This window comes from Kickxella alabastrina, assembly GCF_025024165.1.
Source record: "Kickxella alabastrina strain RSA 675 chromosome Unknown BX661scaffold_9, whole genome shotgun sequence".
Classification (NCBI taxonomy): domain Eukaryota; kingdom Fungi; phylum Kickxellomycota; class Kickxellomycetes; order Kickxellales; family Kickxellaceae; genus Kickxella; species Kickxella alabastrina.
The window spans coordinates 693,179-713,413 of NW_026251480.1; the positions used below are offsets into that span (position 1 = coordinate 693,179).

The 20,235-nt window shown below is 48.5% G+C and overlaps 12 protein-coding genes across 12 annotated transcripts; 5 read left to right on the plus strand and 7 right to left on the minus strand.

Moving 5' to 3' along the window:
- Positions 1–75: 75 nt before the first annotated feature.
- On the minus strand, positions 76–2,237 carry BX661DRAFT_181734 (uncharacterized protein). Its single transcript, XM_051535788.1, has one exon. The coding sequence runs from the start codon at positions 2,079–2,081 to the stop codon at positions 186–188; it is 1,896 nt and encodes a 631-aa protein (XP_051392311.1). The 5' UTR covers positions 2,082–2,237; the 3' UTR covers positions 76–185.
- Positions 2,238–3,035: 798 nt separating this feature from the next.
- Positions 3,036–4,398, plus strand: BX661DRAFT_181735 (ribonuclease P 40kDa subunit-domain-containing protein). The gene is made up of 2 exons (XM_051535789.1): positions 3,036–3,752; positions 3,776–4,398. Exons 1-2 carry the CDS (start codon positions 3,177–3,179, stop codon positions 4,355–4,357), a joined length of 1,158 nt encoding a protein of 385 aa, XP_051392312.1. The 5' UTR covers positions 3,036–3,176; the 3' UTR covers positions 4,358–4,398.
- On the minus strand, positions 4,397–5,323 carry BX661DRAFT_198073 (uncharacterized protein; the record flags this gene model as incomplete). Its single annotated transcript, XM_051538194.1, has 1 exon — positions 4,397–5,323. The coding sequence occupies one exon, from the start codon at positions 5,321–5,323 to the stop codon at positions 4,397–4,399; it is 927 nt and encodes a 308-aa protein (XP_051392313.1).
- A 441-nt stretch (positions 5,324–5,764) lies between these two features.
- BX661DRAFT_142566 (5-methylaminomethyl-2-thiouridylate-methyltransferase) lies at positions 5,765–6,973 on the plus strand (the record flags this gene model as incomplete). The annotated part of the gene is made up of 2 exons (XM_051532952.1): positions 5,765–6,656; positions 6,777–6,973. The coding sequence occupies 2 exons, from the start codon at positions 5,765–5,767 to the stop codon at positions 6,971–6,973; spliced, it is 1,089 nt and encodes a 362-aa protein (XP_051392314.1).
- Positions 6,974–7,377: 404 nt separating this feature from the next.
- BX661DRAFT_142476 (glycogen synthase kinase-3 beta) lies at positions 7,378–8,514 on the minus strand (the record flags this gene model as incomplete). The annotated part of the gene is made up of 1 exon (XM_051532948.1): positions 7,378–8,514. The coding sequence occupies one exon, from the start codon at positions 8,512–8,514 to the stop codon at positions 7,378–7,380; it is 1,137 nt and encodes a 378-aa protein (XP_051392315.1).
- Positions 8,515–8,680: 166 nt separating this feature from the next.
- Positions 8,681–10,478, minus strand: BX661DRAFT_181742 (uncharacterized protein). Its single transcript, XM_051535790.1, has 3 exons — positions 10,401–10,478; positions 10,224–10,373; positions 8,681–8,927 (listed from the first exon to the last, which is right to left on the minus strand). Exons 1-3 carry the CDS (start codon positions 10,408–10,410, stop codon positions 8,851–8,853), a joined length of 237 nt encoding a protein of 78 aa, XP_051392316.1. The 5' UTR covers positions 10,411–10,478; the 3' UTR covers positions 8,681–8,850.
- Positions 10,479–11,010: 532 nt separating this feature from the next.
- On the plus strand, positions 11,011–12,746 carry BX661DRAFT_133114 (Alg9-like mannosyltransferase family-domain-containing protein; the record flags this gene model as incomplete). The annotated part of the gene is made up of 4 exons (XM_051532613.1): positions 11,011–11,229; positions 11,392–12,146; positions 12,207–12,532; positions 12,568–12,746. Coding segments are annotated over 4 exons (1,479 nt in total), but the record flags the coding sequence as incomplete, so codon positions are not given.
- A 302-nt stretch (positions 12,747–13,048) lies between these two features.
- On the minus strand, positions 13,049–13,495 carry BX661DRAFT_136637 (uncharacterized protein; the record flags this gene model as incomplete). The annotated part of the gene is made up of 1 exon (XM_051532679.1): positions 13,049–13,495. A coding segment is annotated over one exon (447 nt), but the record flags the coding sequence as incomplete, so codon positions are not given.
- Positions 13,496–13,871: 376 nt separating this feature from the next.
- Positions 13,872–15,560, minus strand: BX661DRAFT_181749 (acyl-CoA N-acyltransferase). The gene has a single exon (XM_051535791.1). The coding sequence runs from the start codon at positions 15,448–15,450 to the stop codon at positions 13,930–13,932; it is 1,521 nt and encodes a 506-aa protein (XP_051392319.1). The 5' UTR covers positions 15,451–15,560; the 3' UTR covers positions 13,872–13,929.
- Positions 15,561–15,570: 10 nt separating this feature from the next.
- BX661DRAFT_181750 (uncharacterized protein) lies at positions 15,571–16,008 on the minus strand. The gene has a single exon (XM_051535792.1). It carries the CDS (start codon positions 15,957–15,959, stop codon positions 15,795–15,797), a length of 165 nt encoding a protein of 54 aa, XP_051392320.1. The 5' UTR covers positions 15,960–16,008; the 3' UTR covers positions 15,571–15,794.
- A 1,700-nt stretch (positions 16,009–17,708) lies between these two features.
- Positions 17,709–18,657, plus strand: BX661DRAFT_181753 (uncharacterized protein). Its single transcript, XM_051535793.1, has 2 exons — positions 17,709–18,279; positions 18,306–18,657. The coding sequence occupies exons 1-2, from the start codon at positions 17,845–17,847 to the stop codon at positions 18,615–18,617; spliced, it is 747 nt and encodes a 248-aa protein (XP_051392321.1). The 5' UTR covers positions 17,709–17,844; the 3' UTR covers positions 18,618–18,657.
- A 715-nt stretch (positions 18,658–19,372) lies between these two features.
- BX661DRAFT_198080 (uncharacterized protein) lies at positions 19,373–20,187 on the plus strand (the record flags this gene model as incomplete). Its single annotated transcript, XM_051538195.1, has 2 exons — positions 19,373–20,116; positions 20,179–20,187. 2 exons carry the CDS (start codon positions 19,373–19,375, stop codon positions 20,185–20,187), a joined length of 753 nt encoding a protein of 250 aa, XP_051392322.1.
- Positions 20,188–20,235: the final 48 nt, after the last annotated feature.

Here is a 20,235-nt window from a genome sequence, read left to right on the forward strand (position 1 = left end):
TTTGGATTTTAATATTTAATGTGTCGCACAAGAAATAATGTTCTAGCACTGAAGCAATATAGATTGGTCGATCAGTTTAAGCGAGTGTCTCACAAGTCGAATTATTGGTAAATTTAATCTTGTCTATTCTGTGCGAGCGAATGACACGCATTGATATAAATAGGAATAAAAATATAAAGTATTGTTTACGTGTCGACATACTGGGGTCCGTTGCCACCCTCGGGCACAGTCCAGTTGATATTCTGAGCCGGATCCTTAATATCACAGGTCTTGCAATGTATGCAGTTCTGCGAGTTGATCTGGAACCGCTTCTGTCCGGGCTTCGCCTCATCATCAACGTACTCATAGACGCCAGCCGGGCAGAACCTCTGCTCGGGGCCATCATACACGGGCAGGTTCTCCCGCACCTCGATTGTCTTATCAGCCAACCGCAGGTGTACGGGCTGGTTCTCCGCGTGGTCCGTGCCTGTGCGCGACACGCTGGTCAGGATATCAAAGGTGATCTCGCCGTCGGGCTTGGGGTAGTCGATGGGCTTGTGCATGGCCGCCGGCTCCATCATCGCGTGGTCGGGGTGCGGGTGCTGGAATGTGAAGGGCACCCGGCCCTTGATGAGCATGGAGTCCAGGCCGCTCCACATTATGCCGCCCCAGATGCCGAGGCCCGTGTGGAAAGAGGGCCGGATGTTGCGCACCTCATGGAGCTCCTTGTAAATGTTGCTGTTTCTGAACGCCTCTTCGTATCCGGACAAGACAATGGGCTCGCTGCCTTCCTCGCCCAGGCCCTCTGTGACAATGGCCTTGTAGGCGCTGTCAGCTGCGAGGATGCCGCTCTGCATGGCGTTGTGCGTGCCCTTGATCTTGGGCACGTTCATGAAGCCGGCCGTGTCGCCGATAAGGGCACCACCGGGGAAGAACAGCTTTGGCAGTGACTGCAGACCGCCCTCGACAAGTGCACGGGCGCCATAAGAGAGCACACGGCCACCCTTGAGCAGGCCCGACACCAGCGGGTGGGACTTGAAGCGCTGGAACTCCTTGTATGGCGACAGATACGGGTTCTTGTAGTCAAGGCCGACGACCAGGCCAAGCGAAACCTTGTTGTCCTCCATGTGGTAGATAAATCCACCGCCGTATGTCTGGTAGTCCAGGGGGTACCCCATGGTGTGGATGATCTTGCCCGGCGTGTGCTTGGCAGGATCGACCTCCCAGAGCTCCTTGATCCCGAGCCCGTACGTCTGGAACTTGCCCTCGTCGCGCAACTTGAGCTTGCGAATAAGGCCCTTGGTCAGCGACCCATGGCAGCCCTCGGCAAACAGCGTCAGCTTACCGTGCAGCTCCATGCCAGGAGTGAACGACGCCTTTGGCTTGAACTCCTTGTCGACGCCTGCATCGTTGGTGGCAATGCCGCGCACGCTGCCGTCCTCATTGTATATGATCTCGGACGCTGCGGTGGCCGGAAACACGTCGACGCCCAGCTCCTCAGCCTTCTCCCCGAGCCACTTGACGACGTTGCTCAGGCTGACAATATAGTTTCCCGTGTTGTTCATCTGTGGCGGGTGGGGCAAGGGAATGGCGTGGTTCTCAGTCAGGTATTTCATGTGGTCCTCCAATGCCGGCTGATTGAGCGGGGCGCCCTGCTCCTTCCAGTCTGGGAACAGCTCTTCCAGGGGACCAACCTCTATGCAAGCGCCAGAGAGCGTGTGTGCGCCGATTTCGCCGCCCTTCTCGATAACAACGACGTTGATTTCCGTGTCCTCCTTGGCCGCAAGCTGCTTCAGGCGAATAGCTGCCGAGAGACCGGCTGGTCCGCCGCCGACAATGACAACATCGTACTCCATGGTCTCCCGCGGCTCGCGCTCAACCAGAGTCTCTTCGGCATTATTGGCTGCATGAGAGACAGAGAAGTGGCGAACAAGTGGCAGCTGCTGGTGCTGCTGCCGTCTGTGAGTGTTTAGCTTTGCGCGGCTGGTGGTGGCAATAGTCCGTGCGCTGATAGTGGCGGCCGAGCGCTGAAGCAGCGACGGCGTGCGTGCCATAGCCTGGACCCTGCTCAGAGTTGCGGTGGTCGGCGTACTGCGATACATGGACAAGTCGTGGGTGGTATTATTTTCTATAGGCGCAGTCTACAATTCAACAGCCAAGAAGAAAAAAGATAAAAATGAAATAAATAAGTGTAACGAACTTTTTTTAGATGAATAGATGAAAGATAAGTGTGGTGAATGAAGAGAAGGGGGAAAGGGTGAGGGCCTGATAAAAAATTGGCCCCTTTCTTTATCTCAGCTGGCCATGCATGTGAGCCGTGATGTATAAATGTTTTTTGCTCTATTTTTTTATCACGAGCGCCGGTGCAATTAGATCGGCAATGGAGTAACTCCAACCAATAAAATCCGAGGCAAGCCTAAAGGACAAGCCAACAAGATTCTTTAATCCTCTTTTAGGACGAGAAAAGAAATGAGCAGCAGCAAGTTTTATCGACATGTGGCAACAAAAAATGTTATTCTCATGCGTTACAGCGGAACAAATCTCACACCAGGGGCGGGATCGTCCCCTTTTCCGCCCTCACAATAACCAAGCAATGCATTTTGGTCGTGTTATGCTGCATTTACGCATTGGGCATGTCTGGGAAAGGACGGATTTAAGGTCTGCTTTTGTACAAAAAAACAGCTCTCAGTGATTGTCACTGCTGTGTTTTTGAAGAACTCAGGTATATGCAAACAAGTGAAGCGCAATTTGTGAATGGGGCGGCAACTAAAAAAGAAAAGCGGGCCAAAAAATATCAGATCAGATCAACACGGTAGAGAGAAAATAGATACATTGAGCAAAATATAAAACAAGTAAAAAATACGAACTAATGTTGATGATTAAGACCAAATATCTACCGCGCCACCTCGCCTGTCATGGGCTCTAATGTGAACCTTGGCTACATGCGCCTATAGCAATTATTATTATCTAGGGGCGGCGTGGTTGGAACAGGCAGGGCGCCATTGCGGCAAACTGACGTTTCCCATACACGCGCAATCACCAATCTGCATATATAATAAATTTTGATAATTTTTTATCCCAAACCCGATCTCACTTTCTCTCCGTCTCTCGATCTCTATCGAAAACATTAAGCATCTTTACCACCAGCCCTCATTCTATTGCTTTTCTATTCAAGCAACCAAAGCGGGGGAAATAAGATGAGCAGCCACATTCCGCTTCCCAAGGACAAACACAGCAAGAGCAAACTCTACGTGACACTCTCCTCGCTGAGTTCCAAAAAGAGAGAGCACACGAAATGCATCGAAACGCACCCCTTCAACTACCGGCTCACCATACTCTCCACCGCACCCACCCTCCTTCCACTCCTCAAATCACACCTAGGATCCTACTACAGGGTGTCAATGAAGCTAACAGACCTGATAAACCCCGACTTTATCGCAACCTACATTAAACAGAACTCCCTTGTGGCACTCAGCCTGGACAACCGCCTCGACACAGGCGACGTGTTTGCTGTGGACGGGAATGGGATTCTGGTGCTGAGCCTGTGCAAGGATACGTATGAGGAACTGGGGTTGGTCGGCGATGCTGCGCAGTTTCCGTTGGAGCGCGGCGCCAGGCATATTGTCAGGGTGGATTTGCGGTCTGACGTGATGGTGCCCGAGAAGAAGTATTACCAGCGGGTGAAAAAGTGCTTTGAGAGGACGTTTACTCGCGAAGTGCGGTTTGTCATTGGGTGGTATGATTCGGAGACTGGTGGTGCGCTGAACTTTGATGTTCCGGGGCGGTTGAATGCCAGCCGACGTTTGACGAGGAGCATCAGTTGCGGGATGTCTGGGTTCCGGATGTGTGCGATCTCCAGGACGTCCAGGAGGCTCGGAATACCGCTGGCTCTGGCAGTGGCGTGTCGGATGTGTGGACGGAGCGTGCAACGGATGTGTTTGAGTGGATCGGCATGGTGTCGAGTGCCGAGGCAGGAGCAGGAGCAGGCGCAGGAGTGCTGCAGCGGATCCTTTCCGCTAACGACGGTAGCAGCAGCAGCAGCAATGAGCAAGATATTTGCACTTACAGCGTATCAGAACCGCGCAAGAGTCTAACTCTTAATTCTGTGAGCGTCAGCGGCCTGCTCTCGGCCAAGGCTATCTCTCGCCTATCCGCCGCCGCCCTCCACCACCTCGCTGGCCAACAGCAGCAAGAACAACAGGCCAGCTCCCCACTGTTTCTCTGTGTCTGGGGCCACGAAGACGCGCCCGTTTCATGGTCTGCCAGCGAGCATGGGTTCCTGACGAGCGGCGAAAATATGTACGCGCAAGTGTATGACCCTAACACTGACAAATGCATGACCTTCCAAGCCTGCGGTCCCTGGGACTCTCACTCTTGAAAAGTATACACAATATAAGCAATATATTATTTGAAAACATTACTTTTTATGTTTAGCAGACTCACGAGCTACGCGCAGCATGCGGTAGCGGCGAATAGCCTTTTCGCGCTCTGCCTCAATAATGCGCTTCTCCGCCGCCGTGTCACCAGAGGGACCCTCAAGCTTAGCCTTGCGCTTGGCCTGCATGCGCTCAAGCGGGGACAACCGGGCCGTACGCTGGATCATTTTTTTAACCGCAACCTCCTCCTTAATCTTCGTCGCATGGGCCTCCTCCTTGGAGTCTGGCATCGGGACCATTTTCTTGAACATCTGTTTAGGCAGTGCCTTAAAGATCGGCGGCGCCTCGGCTTGTTCGCCGAATCTCGGCTGAGCTGCAGCAGATGCCTTTCTTCTGGCATACGCAGCCTGATCATCCTCGTCGTCGTCCGAATCCTTGTTCTTATTTTTCTTCGCCTGTCTGCGCTGTTTCCTTACTGCGTCATTGCGCTTTTTGCGATCGGATCTTGTAGACACCACAACCTCATCACCTTCGTCCTTGGCCGGGTTAGAATTGCCCTTGGCCTTGGCCTCAAAGCTAGACCCAATCAGCTGCATATTGTTCTCCATCTTGTTCTTAACACGCTTGTTGAACTCTCCCATTGTTTCTCCAGGCATGATTTTGAGATCCTCCGTGATCGCCTTGGGGCCCACCGTAGTCTGCTTCTTTCCTGCTGCTGATGCTGCAATGGTTTGTTCTTTTTGTTTTTGTTGTTGTTTGGCTTGGTCGTTGCGTTTTTTCATCTCCATGAATTTCATTATGTGCTGGAATGCTTTTGGCGCGTCAGAGGTGTTGCGGTTGTTCTTTTTGGCTACTTTGCCGCCGCCGCTAAGCACTTTTTTGGTCGGGTCAAGATCGCGCTCGACCTTGTCATCCTCGTAGTTGGGCTCCTTGTTGCCCTTGCGTGTCTTTGGATTCTTAAAACCCATGGTTGAAAAAATATAAGAAAGTGTGTGAATGTAAATGAAGATAAATATTGAAAAGAAAATAATAAAAAAGAAGTTGGAAAAATACCAACCTTTTTTTTCTTTTTCTTTTCTTGGCTTGAAAATCAAGAAAAACAAAAATTTAATCAAGAAATATTTAACCATTCAGCAAACTGAGCCAAACTTTAAAATTTACGATTAACACCTACATTTTTCATTTTCATATTCTTCCCTTCCTATGTCTCCTTAAAATTAACATTTTTTCATTTACTCGTATCCCAGCTCTATTCATTTTTTGTTATTGTTGTTGTTGCAATGTTTAAGAGACAACTATCGCAACTACACCCTCAACTCCGCCTTCGCACCCCCTTACCACCACCACTCTTCCGTCACACGCACACCTCTGCACAACAGCTTCCACCAAATACCCATGTCTATCTAGGGATGTCCGGCGGCGTCGACTCCAGCGTCGCCGCCCACCTCCTCCAATCCCAAGGCCACAAAGTCACCGGTATATTCATGCGCAATTGGGACACCCGCGACGAACACGGCCAATGCCCCTCCGAACGCGACTGGCAAGATGTCCAACGCGTCTGCCACCGATTAAACATTAAATGTCATGAGGTTAATCTCGTCAAGGAGTATTGGAATAATGTGTTTGCTTTAGCCTTGGATGAGTATGCTAGGGGGTGGACACCGAATCCCGATATGCTGTGTAATAGGGAGATTAAGTTTGGTGTGCTTTTGAAGGAAATCGAGAGGAGGGTTGGTGGTGGTGCATGGTTTGCTACGGGACACTATGCCAGATCCATGGTGGTCACCGAAAGAAAGGAGGAGACCGAAGAGGAAAAGGATGGTGTGGTTTTGTATAGGGGTGTGGATCAAAGGAAGGATCAGAGCTACTATTTGGCTAATGTCCTGGGATCCAGTCTAACCAGGGTGGTGTTTCCCTTGGGCGATCTGATCAAGGCCACGGATGTCCGTGGAATAGCCAGGGATGCCGCCCTGCATACAGCAGAAAAGGAAGAGAGCATGGGTATTTGCTTTGTTGGCGAACGGCGGCGCTTTGACCAGTTTTTGGCAGAGTATCTTCCCCAGAAACACGGCGATATCGTTGATTCACTTGGTCACAAGTTGGGCACGCATCGGGGAATGTTTTCAAAAACTATCGGCCAATCCGCTGGTATCCCCGGATGGCAGGATAAGTGGTATGTTTATGCCAAGGATATGGATCGGAATAGAATGTTTGCGGTGCAGGGAAGGGATAATCCGCTGTTGTATTCGAGCAGAGTCACGGCGGGTCCTATTCATTGGATTTCAGGGAGTCCACCACTAGGTAATTTTACAAACAAAAAAGAGCTTTATGCAGCATTTCATATGATATCTTGCCTGTTGCAATACACCAATACTAATATTGAATTGAATTTTTTAAAAAGAAATAAAGAAATGAATGTAGGTTTTGATGATGGGCAAAATATAAAGTTGGATGCACAAATTCGATACATGCAAAAGCCACAGAAATGCACGGTGTCGCGGAATGAACGTGGCTTTTTGTCCGCCGAATTTGAGGACGCTCAGTTTGGCGTGGCTGTTGGCCAGTATCTGGTGTTGTACAATGGCGACCATTGTCTCGGATCCGCCGTGATACAGTAAATAAAAACTGCATATTTTTTATTATTATTTCGATGATCGGGTCGGTAGATTGTAATAATCGATGATCATTATTACATTTATACAAATATATAGGCGTATGTTAATGTGTTAACATGTTTGCCATTTATATTATATCATATAATGTTGGGTGTGGTTGGTTGAATAATTGAAGAGAAAAATAAAATTGAAAAAAGGACAATGTGTAAATAAAAATGCGAAAAAAGACATTTGTGAAGAAAAATGAAGACAAAAAAGGTACGTGTATAAAGAACAGGAGAAATAAAGAACATTTATAACCAAAATTTAACCATTTATACCAATATAAAATTACCAACCCTCTTCTCCCTCTCTCTCCACTCGCTCTCTCAAAAGACAAGACATGGCAAAGGGCAAATGCCGTGTGCTTACTGAAGAGTCAGGGGCAGCGGGTTCGGCATGGGCGTGGGGACAAAGTTGTGAATATCAACACCGTTGGCCTTGAGGTCGGCAACGCGATGGGCAGGCACCAACTGGGGTATCAGATGGGGCTCGACCGAGAGCTCCTCAACAGTAAAGTCAAAAAGCTCGGGCAAGTCCTGGCCGTTGTGCAGTTTGGTGGCCGGGTTGCGCAGCTCGTCGAAGAACGGGTGCGTCATGGCCTGCACGGAGCTCAGGCGCTTGGTCGGTGTGTAGTCGAGCAGCTTTGTGATCAGGTCGATCGCCTCGGGCGACGACGCGTGGCTGCGGAAGATACGTGAAAACGGGTGCGGCTTGATCTGCGGGAACCGGTGGTCCATATAGTTCGGGTTCATTGTGCGGATCTGCTCCTTGGTCGGCGTGCCCAGCACCTTGATGATCTCGACCAGCTGGTCGATACCCGACTCTCCGGGGAACAGCGGCTGACCCAGCATCAGCTCGGCCATGACACAGCCGGCAGACCAGATGTCGATCCGGCCCGTGTAGTTTGTCGCGCCAAAAATCAGCTCTGGCGCGCGGTAGTAGCGGGAGCAGATGTACGACACGTTGGGCTCGCCGGCGATCAAAGTCTTGGCTGAGCCAAAGTCGCACAGCTTCAGCACGCCAGTCGACGAGTTGACCAGCAGGTTCTGCGGCTTGATGTCGCGGTGGCATATGCCCATCGAGTGTATGTAGTTTAGTGACCGGAACAGCTGGTACATGAATAGCTTCACGTACAGGATCGGCACGTACTGCTTGGCCTTCACGTACTGCCTCGTCACACGGTAGATGGTCTCGGGCACAAATTCCAGCACGAGGTTCAGATAAATGTCCTCCTTGTCGCCCTGCGAGTAGAAAAAGTACTTTAGTCCGACAACGTTGCGGTGGAAAACGCTCCGCATGACAGCCAGCTCGCGGTTCTTGAAGCGCTTGTCCTGGAGAACCTTCTTTATGGCGACCTGATCACCGCTGGGCACGAGCTCCGCCTGAAACACAACGCCAAAGGAGCCGTTTCCAACGACTTTGCAATTCGTATATACGATTTCGGCCTCCTCGCCGGTTCTGGCGTCATGCGCCATGCCGCGGTGGACCTTGCGAGGGTCCATGTCGCCTAAAAAAGCAATTGGAAAAGAAAAAAGAAAGGTTTGAATTGGCAGGCGACACAGCATTCAATAAAAAGTAGAGAAAAACGACGGGCCGTACTATGTTTGTTTGTGAATCTGGCCAGGGGGCGAATCTTTTAAAGCACTGGGGAATTAACACGTACCTAGCATCTTTAATCCGTTCATGGCAATTGCGTGCGCGTAGATAGTGGTGGAGGAGTAATTGAGCGTTGAAGTGCGAGTGTTTGGTGCTGGTGCTGGTGCTGGTGCTATGTAAATAAAAGCAATAGTGTAATCCGAATTTGAGAGCTGTGAAAATAAGCTATTAGCGCAAGCGAATTAAAACAAAAAAGAAGCGCGGAGAAATATGTAAAGTAGGAGTAGAAAAATAAGTAATAGAAAGAGCAGGCGAGTTGCTACAGTATAATATAAAAGATAATAAAAAAGTTAGTATAAGCGAGTCAAAGTTAAAAATAGGATTCAAAATAAATAGCAAGAGCAGGAGAGCAGGAGAACAGAGAGCAGAGAACAAAAGGCGAGAGCGCGTACTTTTATAGCAAAGCAAGAGGGTTGACAAAGCGGAAGGTCAAATTACAACTTGACACTGGAATTTATGAGAGTAAAATGTAATAAAAGGCTGTGCCGTATGTGTGTTGAGGAGGAGGGTACGAGTGAATGGGTGGGGAGGTTTTGGGGGGAGGGCAAAGAAGAAAGTAGAAAGAACGTCCAAGTGTTCACAACGAGTGACGATGTAATTATTTTTTGGGGGAGGGCAAAGGGCATTGACAAAAGCGTGATTTTTGTGACATGATGCATGCCAAATTTGCCATCACCGGAGGACTCGCGTCTCTGTGCAAAGAAAGAGGCTGCGGCGACCACATAAAAAGGGGCCAAGCGGGCCTTAGTAATTGCTCCATGTTCTGTGCCGCCCAAAGCCCCGCTCGCTTTGTACAAAATAAAAAAGGAAAGGAGCCGCAATGAAGCGCCAAGAAAAAAAGGAGCACTCGTCCGAAACAGAGCCGCGGGATCGCACGCACGCCCAAAGAAGAGAAAAAGGCCAGGCATGCGGGTGCTCGATAATCCACTCTTCTGACCACGTCTCTTCTTCCATCGTCATCACCGTTAGCTCGTTTTATTCCAATTGACTGTGCCGGCCAACGCGTTGGCCCAGGTGAGGGCGCGGACGATTGGATGGGATGGGATGCGTGGTCACGCGTGCATGATCTTTGATGATTTTGATTTTGGCTTGTCTGTGTGAGAGGTAAAGCAATTAAGCTCAGAAGCGGGTCAGCCGCGCAAACAAAACACGAAAAAGCGGTTGGGGATGATGCCGTGCGAGCGTGCAAAAGCAAGGGCAGCGCAGTGGCGCCAAGAGCGAAGTCGGTAGAAAGGCAGTGTCACTCTGCCGAGGCAAAAAAGGGAAAAGAAAGGCGGCTGGCAGGCCTTGCGCGCGTGTGCACGGTTGGCTGAATAGTAAGCTGTAGCGCAAGGCTCGTGAGCAGTCAAGCAAAGTAAACACGACAGGCTTCTAGGAAGCAGGCGCAGAATACGTCGAGCCCAGCCATTCTGGCATCAGGGCAAAAAAGGTAACGGTCTGGGAGGAAGGAGATGTGTCGGACGAACGCACAGGCCAAGCGGAGAAAACAGCCGGCTATCGAAGCAAAGTCTGTACGCAGTCTGGCCATGGCGGCGGCCGCATGCGCAAAACGTACCTTTTTGCCAATTGAGAGCCAGAGAATAATAATAATAAAAGGGGTTAAATTGCAAATATGAAAAGTATAGAAAGTGTAGAAAGTATAGAACAGAAAACAAAGGAGAGGATTTAAGGGCTGGGCTTGTCTGCTCGCCCGCCCAAGTTAACACTTGTTTTCAAAAAACGAGTCGGACACGGGATCGCATGTCTGACTTTAACGCGCCTTTGCCGTTTTCGCCCCCGCCCCCAACCCGTTGGGCTCGGCCTCGCCTTTATTTCACTCTTTCCTCGCTAATTCGCGCATTGACAATGGCAGCCCACTCGTGCCTTTATTAATGCGTGTGCCCTGTGCCTCGCATAACGCTCCGTTGTGCAGTGTGCCGCGAGCAGAGTGTGCCCGGCAGCGTGTCCAATTTTTTCGCCGACCCGCTTGGGTTTCGGGCGGAAAAGGAAGACATACTGGCGGTCACGAGGGCATCAATGAAAATCAAATCAGCTGAAGCCTTGTGCTTTTCGCTTCGTGATCCGAGATGTGCTCTCCGGCTCGGCGGATCAATCATGCAATTTGCGCTCGAGCCAAATGGCGTGTATGCGCGAAAGAGCCGAGCAGCACTTCTAATATTTAAATTCCGGCCCGTTGCATTTCCCTCTTTCTCGCTTCGCCTCTCGCCTCTCGCTTCTCGCCTTTCTCCTCTCCCATTCCCTTTTCGAAATTCAACTTTTTTACCCCCTGTTTCTTTGTGTTGTTTTGTTTTAGAATGGCAAGCAGCGAGCCACATTTTGGGCGGCTGGGGCTGTTCCTGCCTCTTCTGTGCATGCGCCTGGCAAACGTATTTTTGGTGCAGACGTACATTCATCCAGACGAAACGTGGCAGTCACTCGAGGTTGCTCACCGGTGGGCCTTCGGCTATGGCTTTCTAACTTGGGAATGGCATCACGCGCTTCGTGGCTGCGCACACCCGATGCTGTTTGCCGCTGTATATCGGCTGTTGGCATTGCTTCGTCTCGACAACACGCCTCTTTTAGTAAGTTCTGCCTCCCCCCGCGTTAGCAGGGTGACTTTGCGAGTGCTTGGTTCAAACAGAAGAAGAGGGAGAGAATAAAGGAAAGAAAAGGAAAGAAAAGTTGGCTAAATGCAACCAACCCGAGCCGAGGGTTTATTTGTTTTTGGGGTCTTTATTGTGTAGCTTGTCGCGCCTTATGTTTTGGTCGCGCTAATTGCAGCGTCAGTTGACTATGCCACGTTCCATTTTGCCAGGCGGATTGCGGGCGAGCAGGTAGCCAAGTGGGCGGTGCTGTGCTCGGCTGTTTCGTGGTCGATGGGCAGCGGCATTGTGCGTCCACTGGTCAATTCCGCAGAGACATGCTTGACAGCTGCAGGCCTGGTTTTCTGGCCGTGGAAGCGCTCGACTGCACACTCGCTTCCAAAGGCCCTGCTTTTTGCCTCGCTCTCATGCATTATACGCCCGACTAGCGGCGTGGTCTGGCTCTGCGCCGGGCTTTGCCTGCTGGTGAACCAGCCCCGCACCGGCCGAATCCTTCGAACGCTGCGCATAGTCAAAACGGCGCTGATGTTTGGCATTGGCGCGCTGGCAGTAATGCTGGTGGTTGATCGGCTAGGGTACGGGCAATGGGTGTTTCCGCCGTACCAGTTTTACGTGTTCAATGTGCAGCAGGACCTAGCCACGTGGTTTGGCGAGTCTCCGCCGCTGTACCATCTTTACGTGAGCTTGCCCGTGCTTTTTACATCGATGCTGCCGTTTGTCCTGCATGGCACATATCTGGGGTACCAGCGGGGCATTGCAGAGCCAGGTGTCGTCGCCGTGTTGGCGTCTGCTGTGTTTTCCTTAGTTGGCCACATGGAGTATCGCTTCCTCTACCCGCTGCTCCCCATTGGGTTTGTGTACGCCGCCATGTCGATGCAGTCGCTGGCCGGCCCGCTGTGGCCCTCCTCATCCAATGAGGACAGCGCTCACCGGGTAGGTTCTGGCAGACCATGGAGTGTGCGCAGGATTGTGGCCTATCTCCTGCTGACCAACGTACCGGCAACCCTGTACTTGAATCTCGTCCACCAGCGCGGCGTCATAGACGTTCTCAGTTATCTACGGCGCCAACCCGCAAATGACCTAACGGGCATTGGCTTCCTGATGCCCTGCCACTCGACTCCGTTCTATAGCCACTTGCATCGCAACATCCCCATGTGGTTCCTTGCCTGCGAGCCGCCGTTGGACAAGTCGCAGTTGGAGGCGCACTACTGGGAGGCAGATGACTTTGAACAGCGGCCTGCAGATTTTTTAAACAGAATATTCGCGGACACAACAGGCCGATGTGACACCTCACTGGGAGTCGAGTGCTTGGACGAGGTGACAGGCATCCACGGCCCGGACACTGGCGCCTTTTGCCCAGCCATCTCGTCCTGTACGACAACATGGCGCAGCGCATCCGCGGAACACTGAAGCAGCTGGGGTATTCCGAAAAAAAGCGTTTCTTCAATACGCATTTCGAGGGTGATTCGCGCCGCAAGGGCGACGTTGTAGTATACATTAGAGAAACATAAAAAGGAAAGGTGCGTACTTTTTTTTGTCATTCTATGGAAGAGGGTGGCGGTGGTCCGTTTAGTGGTGGGATGGATCTGCGCGCAGTGAGGCGCTCCGGGGTGGAATAGACAGAGTTTGCTGATGACCTGCCGTCGGAGTTTCGGAACTCGGTGTAGTCGCCAGTCGAGTCAATTGACAGTCTAAAGTCAGTATCACCATCGGCTTGCGCACCACCAGCTACCCTGTATCCGGTATGGTCGACGTCAAACCCATCCATATCATCGATGAACCCGAGCACTGCAGCGCCATCATCCAGGTCCACATTCATCCCTCTAGCGTCCATCTGCCTGCGATTCTTCCGCAACGTGGCCAGTAGGCGGAAAACCTGGGCACCGTTTCTCACAACAATCATAACCGTATTAAGCAGCTCCTCCGAGTTCGATCCCGGCGAGCAGTCTCCGGACAACAGTATAAGGGTGATTCCGCAGAACATCACAATTATAATGTCAAAGTAGTTCCACCATGTTGTGAGAAAGGACCAGTGCATGGCGAGCGCGCGCGTTATGATTTCAAGCATCATGCAGATACACATGATGGATTCAATTACAATAAAGAATATCGAGGGGCAGGTTTCTATGAGTGCGGTTCCGAGTGATATTAGACCCAGGAAGAGCATTATCCCATAGTAGTATGTGTAGAATTTGGAGTAGAGCAGTCGGTTGGCTGCGCCGCGCAGGATTTCTTGTCGCGAGAGTCCACCGAACGGCATTGATGACCTATAAAAGTTGAACAAGAAATTGTGGAAAGTGACTGGGGTTTTAGTTTAAGTGTGAGCTGGCGGCGAAAAAACCCCGTTTTGGGACCTTTAATATATAACTGTGTAGACAATACGCGCGTAAAAAAGCAATACCGATATGCCGTATGCGTACCCGAATCGGTTGAATTCCATTGCTGGGTTTTATAAGGTTTAATTTGTCGGTGGGGGGAGGGGGAGAAAAAAAGTAGAAATAATAAAATTAAAAAGTGAAAGAATGAAAAGTACAAAAAGAAGAAAAGAAAAGGAATCTTTAAAGAACAAATTTATTAAAACCCTCTTTGGCATTTTTTCATCGAGCATCAACACGCATCAATCAATCAAAAAGAATTCATTTATTTTCAAAGTAAAAATATATATATAAAAGAGTTTGCCTAAACCATGACAAAGCCGACCTTCGAGGCATCGACATTACGGGCCATATAGTTGAAGAAATAATAGCGCAAGAAACCATCGCCAGGGCCGAATCTAAGCTCACTGGTAAACATGGCGTTATCCATCATATCCAAGCAATTAAACACATCGAACTGCGCAGCACTAGCCATAACAAGCGCATCCCGCATCAACTCAGTCAACCTCTCCTTAATCAGTGCATCGACCCTCTCCTTAACCAGCGCCTTCTCCTTCTTTTGCCCGCCAGCCGCCGCTTTCTCCTCAGCCGTCAGCACCACGTCGTAGTCAGTCTTTGTGCCATAGTAGAACAGGTACGCGGCATTAACCATCGCATGCTGCTGCGATGCTGTCTTTGAGATGGCTCCAGGCGGCTTGCGCACGCCCTTTGCACGCACGCCCGAGCCGCCCTGCGCAGACGGAGCCTTGAGCACGGAGCTGGGCAGCGAGTAAAACGACACAAAATCCGTCACCCTTCCGGGATGCTCCGCATCCTCCACCACATAGGTCCAAATAACGCCCTGGCGGGGCAGGAACCAATGGGCAATCTCCGCGTCCGTCTTAAACACCGGCGCCACCTCGCACCGCGTCTTCAACTGCCGATTAAGCAGCTTGCGCACTTGGCCGACATCCCCCTTGCGCATAGCCCGCAGGCCGGCGACCCCGGGCTGCGCCGGAAGCCGCAGGGCTGCCTGAAGCTTCAGCAGCTGGACGCCCTCGAGCTTCTTTGAAAAGCCCGTGTCCATCAGCTTGCGCGGGTTCAGCGTGCGGTGGAAGTAGCGGCAGGTGGATACGGGCTTGGGCAGCAGCCGGCCGGCCGTGTAGATCGCCTGGAAGATGCCCACTTGGTGCACCCTGCGCGTCACTTCTTTGATCAGAAGCGGCGCTAGCCGCTGGCTGCGCAGCGACTTGTGCAGGCAGAGGAAGTTGATCTCTGCCATTCCCATGGTCCGATCCCGCACCATGACGTCCACGGGAATCCCGCTGATAAACGCCAGCAGCACCCCAGTCCCCGCCTCCCGCACGCCCACATGCCACAGCTTGCTGAACCCCGGCGGCATCAGCGCCCAGCGCAGAAACTCCGCCGAATAGCTGAACCGGAACATTGAATCCGAGTCCTCCACGTAGTGGTTCAGCAGAAGCTCGTGCAGCTCGGTCATTTCCGAATCCCGCTCGATATCTAGTTCGCACCAGACCATACCCTCGGGCAAGGCATATGGATCTTGGCGGATCTCCTCGGGCTTGAGCGGCGGGTGCAGCGGCCCGTCCTTTTGGATGGTTTCGATGGATTTGGGCACCGGCTGCGTGTTCCAGAACTCGTGGGTTGCTTGCTGCTCTGCTGCTTCGTCGCGCTCGCGCTTGCTGAGAACAGGGTCGGAGGAAAGCTGCTGCTTTTCCATTAGCCGGATGAGCTCGCGCAGCTTGCTTTGGTCAAACGACGACATTATCGGCTTGTTCGTGTCCTCAGGCACGCCGCTCGAATTGTTGGTGATTTGGTCTGCCATCTCGGAGGGGAATTTATTGTTTTTTTCCTGTTCTCTTGTCCCTCTCAGATTTGAACTAAAAAACGTAACTAGCTCAATTGATTGTATTGAATGAATTTGATAAATAAAACAAAACAAAAAAGGGAAAATAAAAAAGGCATACCCGTTTGTTTCAGTCCTATATGTGTGTGTATTTTTTTGCATGGATAATTTACGATTTCGATTTACAACTCAGTTCGCCAGCTCATCGACTCATCGACTCATCAACTCATCAGCTCGCCTCGATTCCACACTAAAAAAACAAGTCACTAAACCCATGCGTTCATTTCGCGTACTGGTCTCAAATCCTACTTCAACCCGCCAACTCAACCAACTGAAGTTATCGCGATATCATTGCCGCTGCACTGCGTGCTAATTTTGTGGTATATGTACATAAGCTCTACAGTAGGCGTTATAGCCCCGCACTCGTTGCACTTGTATTGATTAGGCCAGTTAACCATATCGGCAATGTTTTCGCAGTTGGACGGCATGGAAGCAGAGTAATTGAAAAAAGGTAAATGAGTGAGTAACTAAATTAATGTATATTGTGATGAAGGCCATCAACGTAGTATACGCGGGGATACTGGCCTTTATATCTACCTATACAATGATTTATGTCCAAGAGTTTTATATCTAATGGCTAATTGTAATTCAATCGTTTCTATTGTCACTATAAAATTGTTTAATATTTTAATTTAAACTGTTTACAATTGTTATTCAACAAATGGCCATGTTTAAATACCTCAATGTTTCCAATCACAAGCTGTATACCAATGCGAATCAACCGGCGGTTTTTTTATTTCTTTGAATAATAAAGAGTATACTGCTAAAGCTTATGCAAAGAAGATTCCAAACAGGATAAATAAGTGTTGCAGAGGGTTATGATGTCTTAGTCAAAACCTGGCTGCGCATGAAAAGGGTTTTAAAACTACACAGGTATGAGTAAGTCCGATAGTAGAAACATTGACGAGAAGCAATGAACTGTTAATTTTTTAAAAGAATCATTTTTCCCTATTTTCTCAACTAATTTTTTAACATGAGCAAATTTTATCTGGTCAATTATTCAGTTTATTTAAATAATGTTGAAAACAATTTACGAGTAAAAAGCATGCTTGATACTAAATGCAGCTGCTTTACGCAAAACTACTCTAGTATCCTAGAACTTCAAGTGAGTAGGATAGCACTTTGCACTTTCTTCGCTGGATGGATAGACTTTTTTACAATCGTTGTGTCCACACTCCCATTCTCCTTTCTTGGTGTAAGCAATAGGAGGACGAGTATCAACAGGAGGCTCAGTAGTAGTGGTGGTGTTGGCGGTAGTCCCCTGAGATTGAGCAGGAGGGTTAGAATCGGAGGTCGAATATCTGTACATTGTTGCTAAGCAAATTAATATTAAAGCAATATTCAAAACTTATGAAAAAATAATGTATAAGGTAAATGTGGGTGGCAAAGTATAATACCGATTAAATAAGGAAGCCCTGTCGTTTTTATAGTTAAAATAGTGCCCATGAAAAAGTGCTTTCTATTTGGGCTCTAAAAACATACGTTGCAATGTATTCCCTCTATTTTTATTGTGACAATATAAAATAGAACAATAGGAGCAATGACCGTCGCTCATATAACTAAAGAAAATACTTTTCCATCCAATGTAGTTATTTCTTTTTATAAATTATTACACTTTTGGCTTGTATGTATAGATCACAATAAAAAACGCATATGCGGTTATTGCATTCTTGCAAATAAAGCCACCATTTGCCATCTTGTTTGCTCAGCGCGTTCTGTTATACAAAAGATATATTTCATACTATGAGAGATGTCATTTTATTTATTTCCCACCAGCATATTTTTGTGCGTGCCACTCTAACTCATGTTTTGTAAATTAATCCTGTTTTACCAATCAGTGCTATACTTTCACATTGATGGAGTTGTTGCAGGATTGAAAATTAAACAAACACATGCCACATTAAAATAAAAAGAACAATATACATGGGTCATTGGATACAAGCATGTGTGTACAACCTCATATGACCTTGTATATATTTGCAAGACACATTATCCATGGTACTCAGCTACAAAATCACACAAAAAACAATATAGTTAGTAGATTATTTATTTTTGTTGTTTGCCTTGATTTCTTAACTTTTCTGATGTTTTGACTTGGTTGATGGTCGATAGTCTATGGCAAAAAATGGATTGCCATTTTCCTTATGATTTACATTTTTATTTTTAAATATTTATTGGTCCACAAATTTTGTTAATTTCTCTCATTCGTTTATACCTTTTTTACTTTGTCTTTCTTTTTTTCATCTACCAAAAAATATAAATATATTCACTTTATTCTTAATACCAGCCTCAGACCCAAATAATCGATTTATTATGCTCACTCGACCCCGTATTATTGTGCTGCTTATAATATTGGGTGTTGTTGCAACCAGTTTTATTGCCACATCAAACTACCACAACTACTGGGACATACTCGAAGGGAAAGCGCCACCAGAGACACCTACTAAAATCTTACATCGGCCACACCGCCGGCCAATTGAAGACCAAATGCTGCTCGACCGCATGGCAATCATTTTACCCATCAACAGCAACACGGACATGCAGTTCTACCGCAACACCTGGTTCAGCGACTACCTGTACCCCGTGTGCGACTGGGAGGAGCCAGGATGCGAGATTGTGTGCAACAGGACTTCGACATATCATACACTGGACGAAAAAACAATTTGCTTTTCAAAAGCCATCAGGTCATATGAGGACATTGAGTTTTTCATTAAGCTGGATGATGACTCGTTTGTTGATAAGGAATATGTGCTAATTTGATGCGAACTTACAAGGGATCCAAGCGTCCCGTATACATTAGCGATCACACTAGAAGAAGGGACAATGAGAACAAGAAAAACTTGCACCTCGTGCTGTACGGGAACGGCAAATTTTACATGTTCAACCAGAATCTTCTCAATTGTCTGGACACGGAATTCAGGTACAATGGTACAAGAAATGAGGACTTTGTATTTGGTGGCATGGTTAATTCCGGATGTGGTGAACGTAATGTTGCGTTTATCCAAGAGGATGACAATTTTATCTGGCATAAGCATTACACTAACAAGAAAAAGGATATCGACTTGGGATTTATTAGGAACCATTAATCGTTTTCAATTTTAATTACTCCAAAATACATTTTTTGCCACAAGTTTGAGTTTACATATAGTTTCAGCTAAAAAAATAGCTAATGAAAAGCCTTGCTTTATTCTTTAAAGGCTTGCATTAATAGCGTGCACTTGGATACATAGATATTGCCTTGTACTATAACACAAAAAAGTAAATGTGCAACGCGCAAACAGCTCTTTTTGTCAATAGACTGGTGCCTCATTTATAATATTCTAGAATTAATCTGCAATACATGGATAAACAATTCGAAACACAGAATATCTATTATTCAGTTGATTTAAATAGATTTCAATGCAATCTGTGAAGACTCGGCGTTGGCATTAATTATCTCCAGATTACTCGTCGTTGAAATGCAAGAGAAAAAATCGATTACAATCATTTTTCCCCACTGCGCCAACCCATGACCCAAAAAGGCTTCAAAATTGCACACACAAACAATGAGTGTCAGTGCAAATCTCACTTTTAAGCCATTACAGGAGAACATTCATGACCTGGTCATGACATATGTTTTTCTGCATTGTCAGCTTTTATTGTGCAGATCCGCCGCCTTTTGAAGGCAAATGCATTTTGGCATAAAGTCGCAACTTTACGCATTTTGTTGCGCTTGATATCCAATGTCAAAGCATAGTCCTTATACTATCCCTTTTTTGCTTACGCGCGTTGCACTTTTAAATGCCAATTAAACTAGTAGCATAGTTATCATAACTACATTAGAACAATATTAGTACTTGAAATGTCTCTTCTGCTCAGCACAATTGTATCCAGCGCTCTTAATGTGTTTCAGGATACATTCATGTACTGGGCGCTGACTTTGGCCACAGCGGGCGTATTGTACTTCGTCAGCACCACGCTCGCACCACAGCCGACCAGCCAGAACAGCAGCATCCCGCACATTCCCGCGTACAAGACCCTGCTCTGGATGACAAAAGGTCCAATAGGCCGCTTGCCGGTGTTGCAAAGCCTGCAGATGCCATACATGAAACAGTGCGGTATATTCAAGACGCGCATGTTTGGCGCGTGGGAGTACAACATCGGCAGGGCAGACTACGCGCGATTGGTGTTTATGCACTCGGACATTTATGAAAAGGTCAATGTGCGCCAGATCTTGCCGCACACGCTCGGCCCGCGCGTCACAGGAAAGTCGCTGACCTTTGAAAACGGCAGCGCCTACCGCGGCCACCGCGCTGTTGTCAGCCCGGCATTCCGCCGCTCTTGGCCGACAATTATGTTTGAAAACCCGCTGGTTGAGCTGATGGACGTCATCGAGCGCGAGTCTAACAGACCAATCGACGTGTTGAGTGTGTTTCGCAGGGCCACATTAGACGTTCTTGGGCATGTCATCATGGGCTACAATTTCGAGGCGCTGCGCAATCCTGGAAACAAGCAGAATGCAATGTACGACTCTCTTCTCGGCGCAATGCTGCATCCAGTGTACAACATGTTTCCGTGGCTGGACCTTTTTCCAATTGGGGAGCGCGTTAGGCAGTGGGGGTATTTGCACATATTCCACTCGTTCATCGACGGCATTATCAACGAGAGGCTGGCTGAAATGGAAAAGATGCAATCGCTCACTGAGGACGAGCGCAACAACGCCAA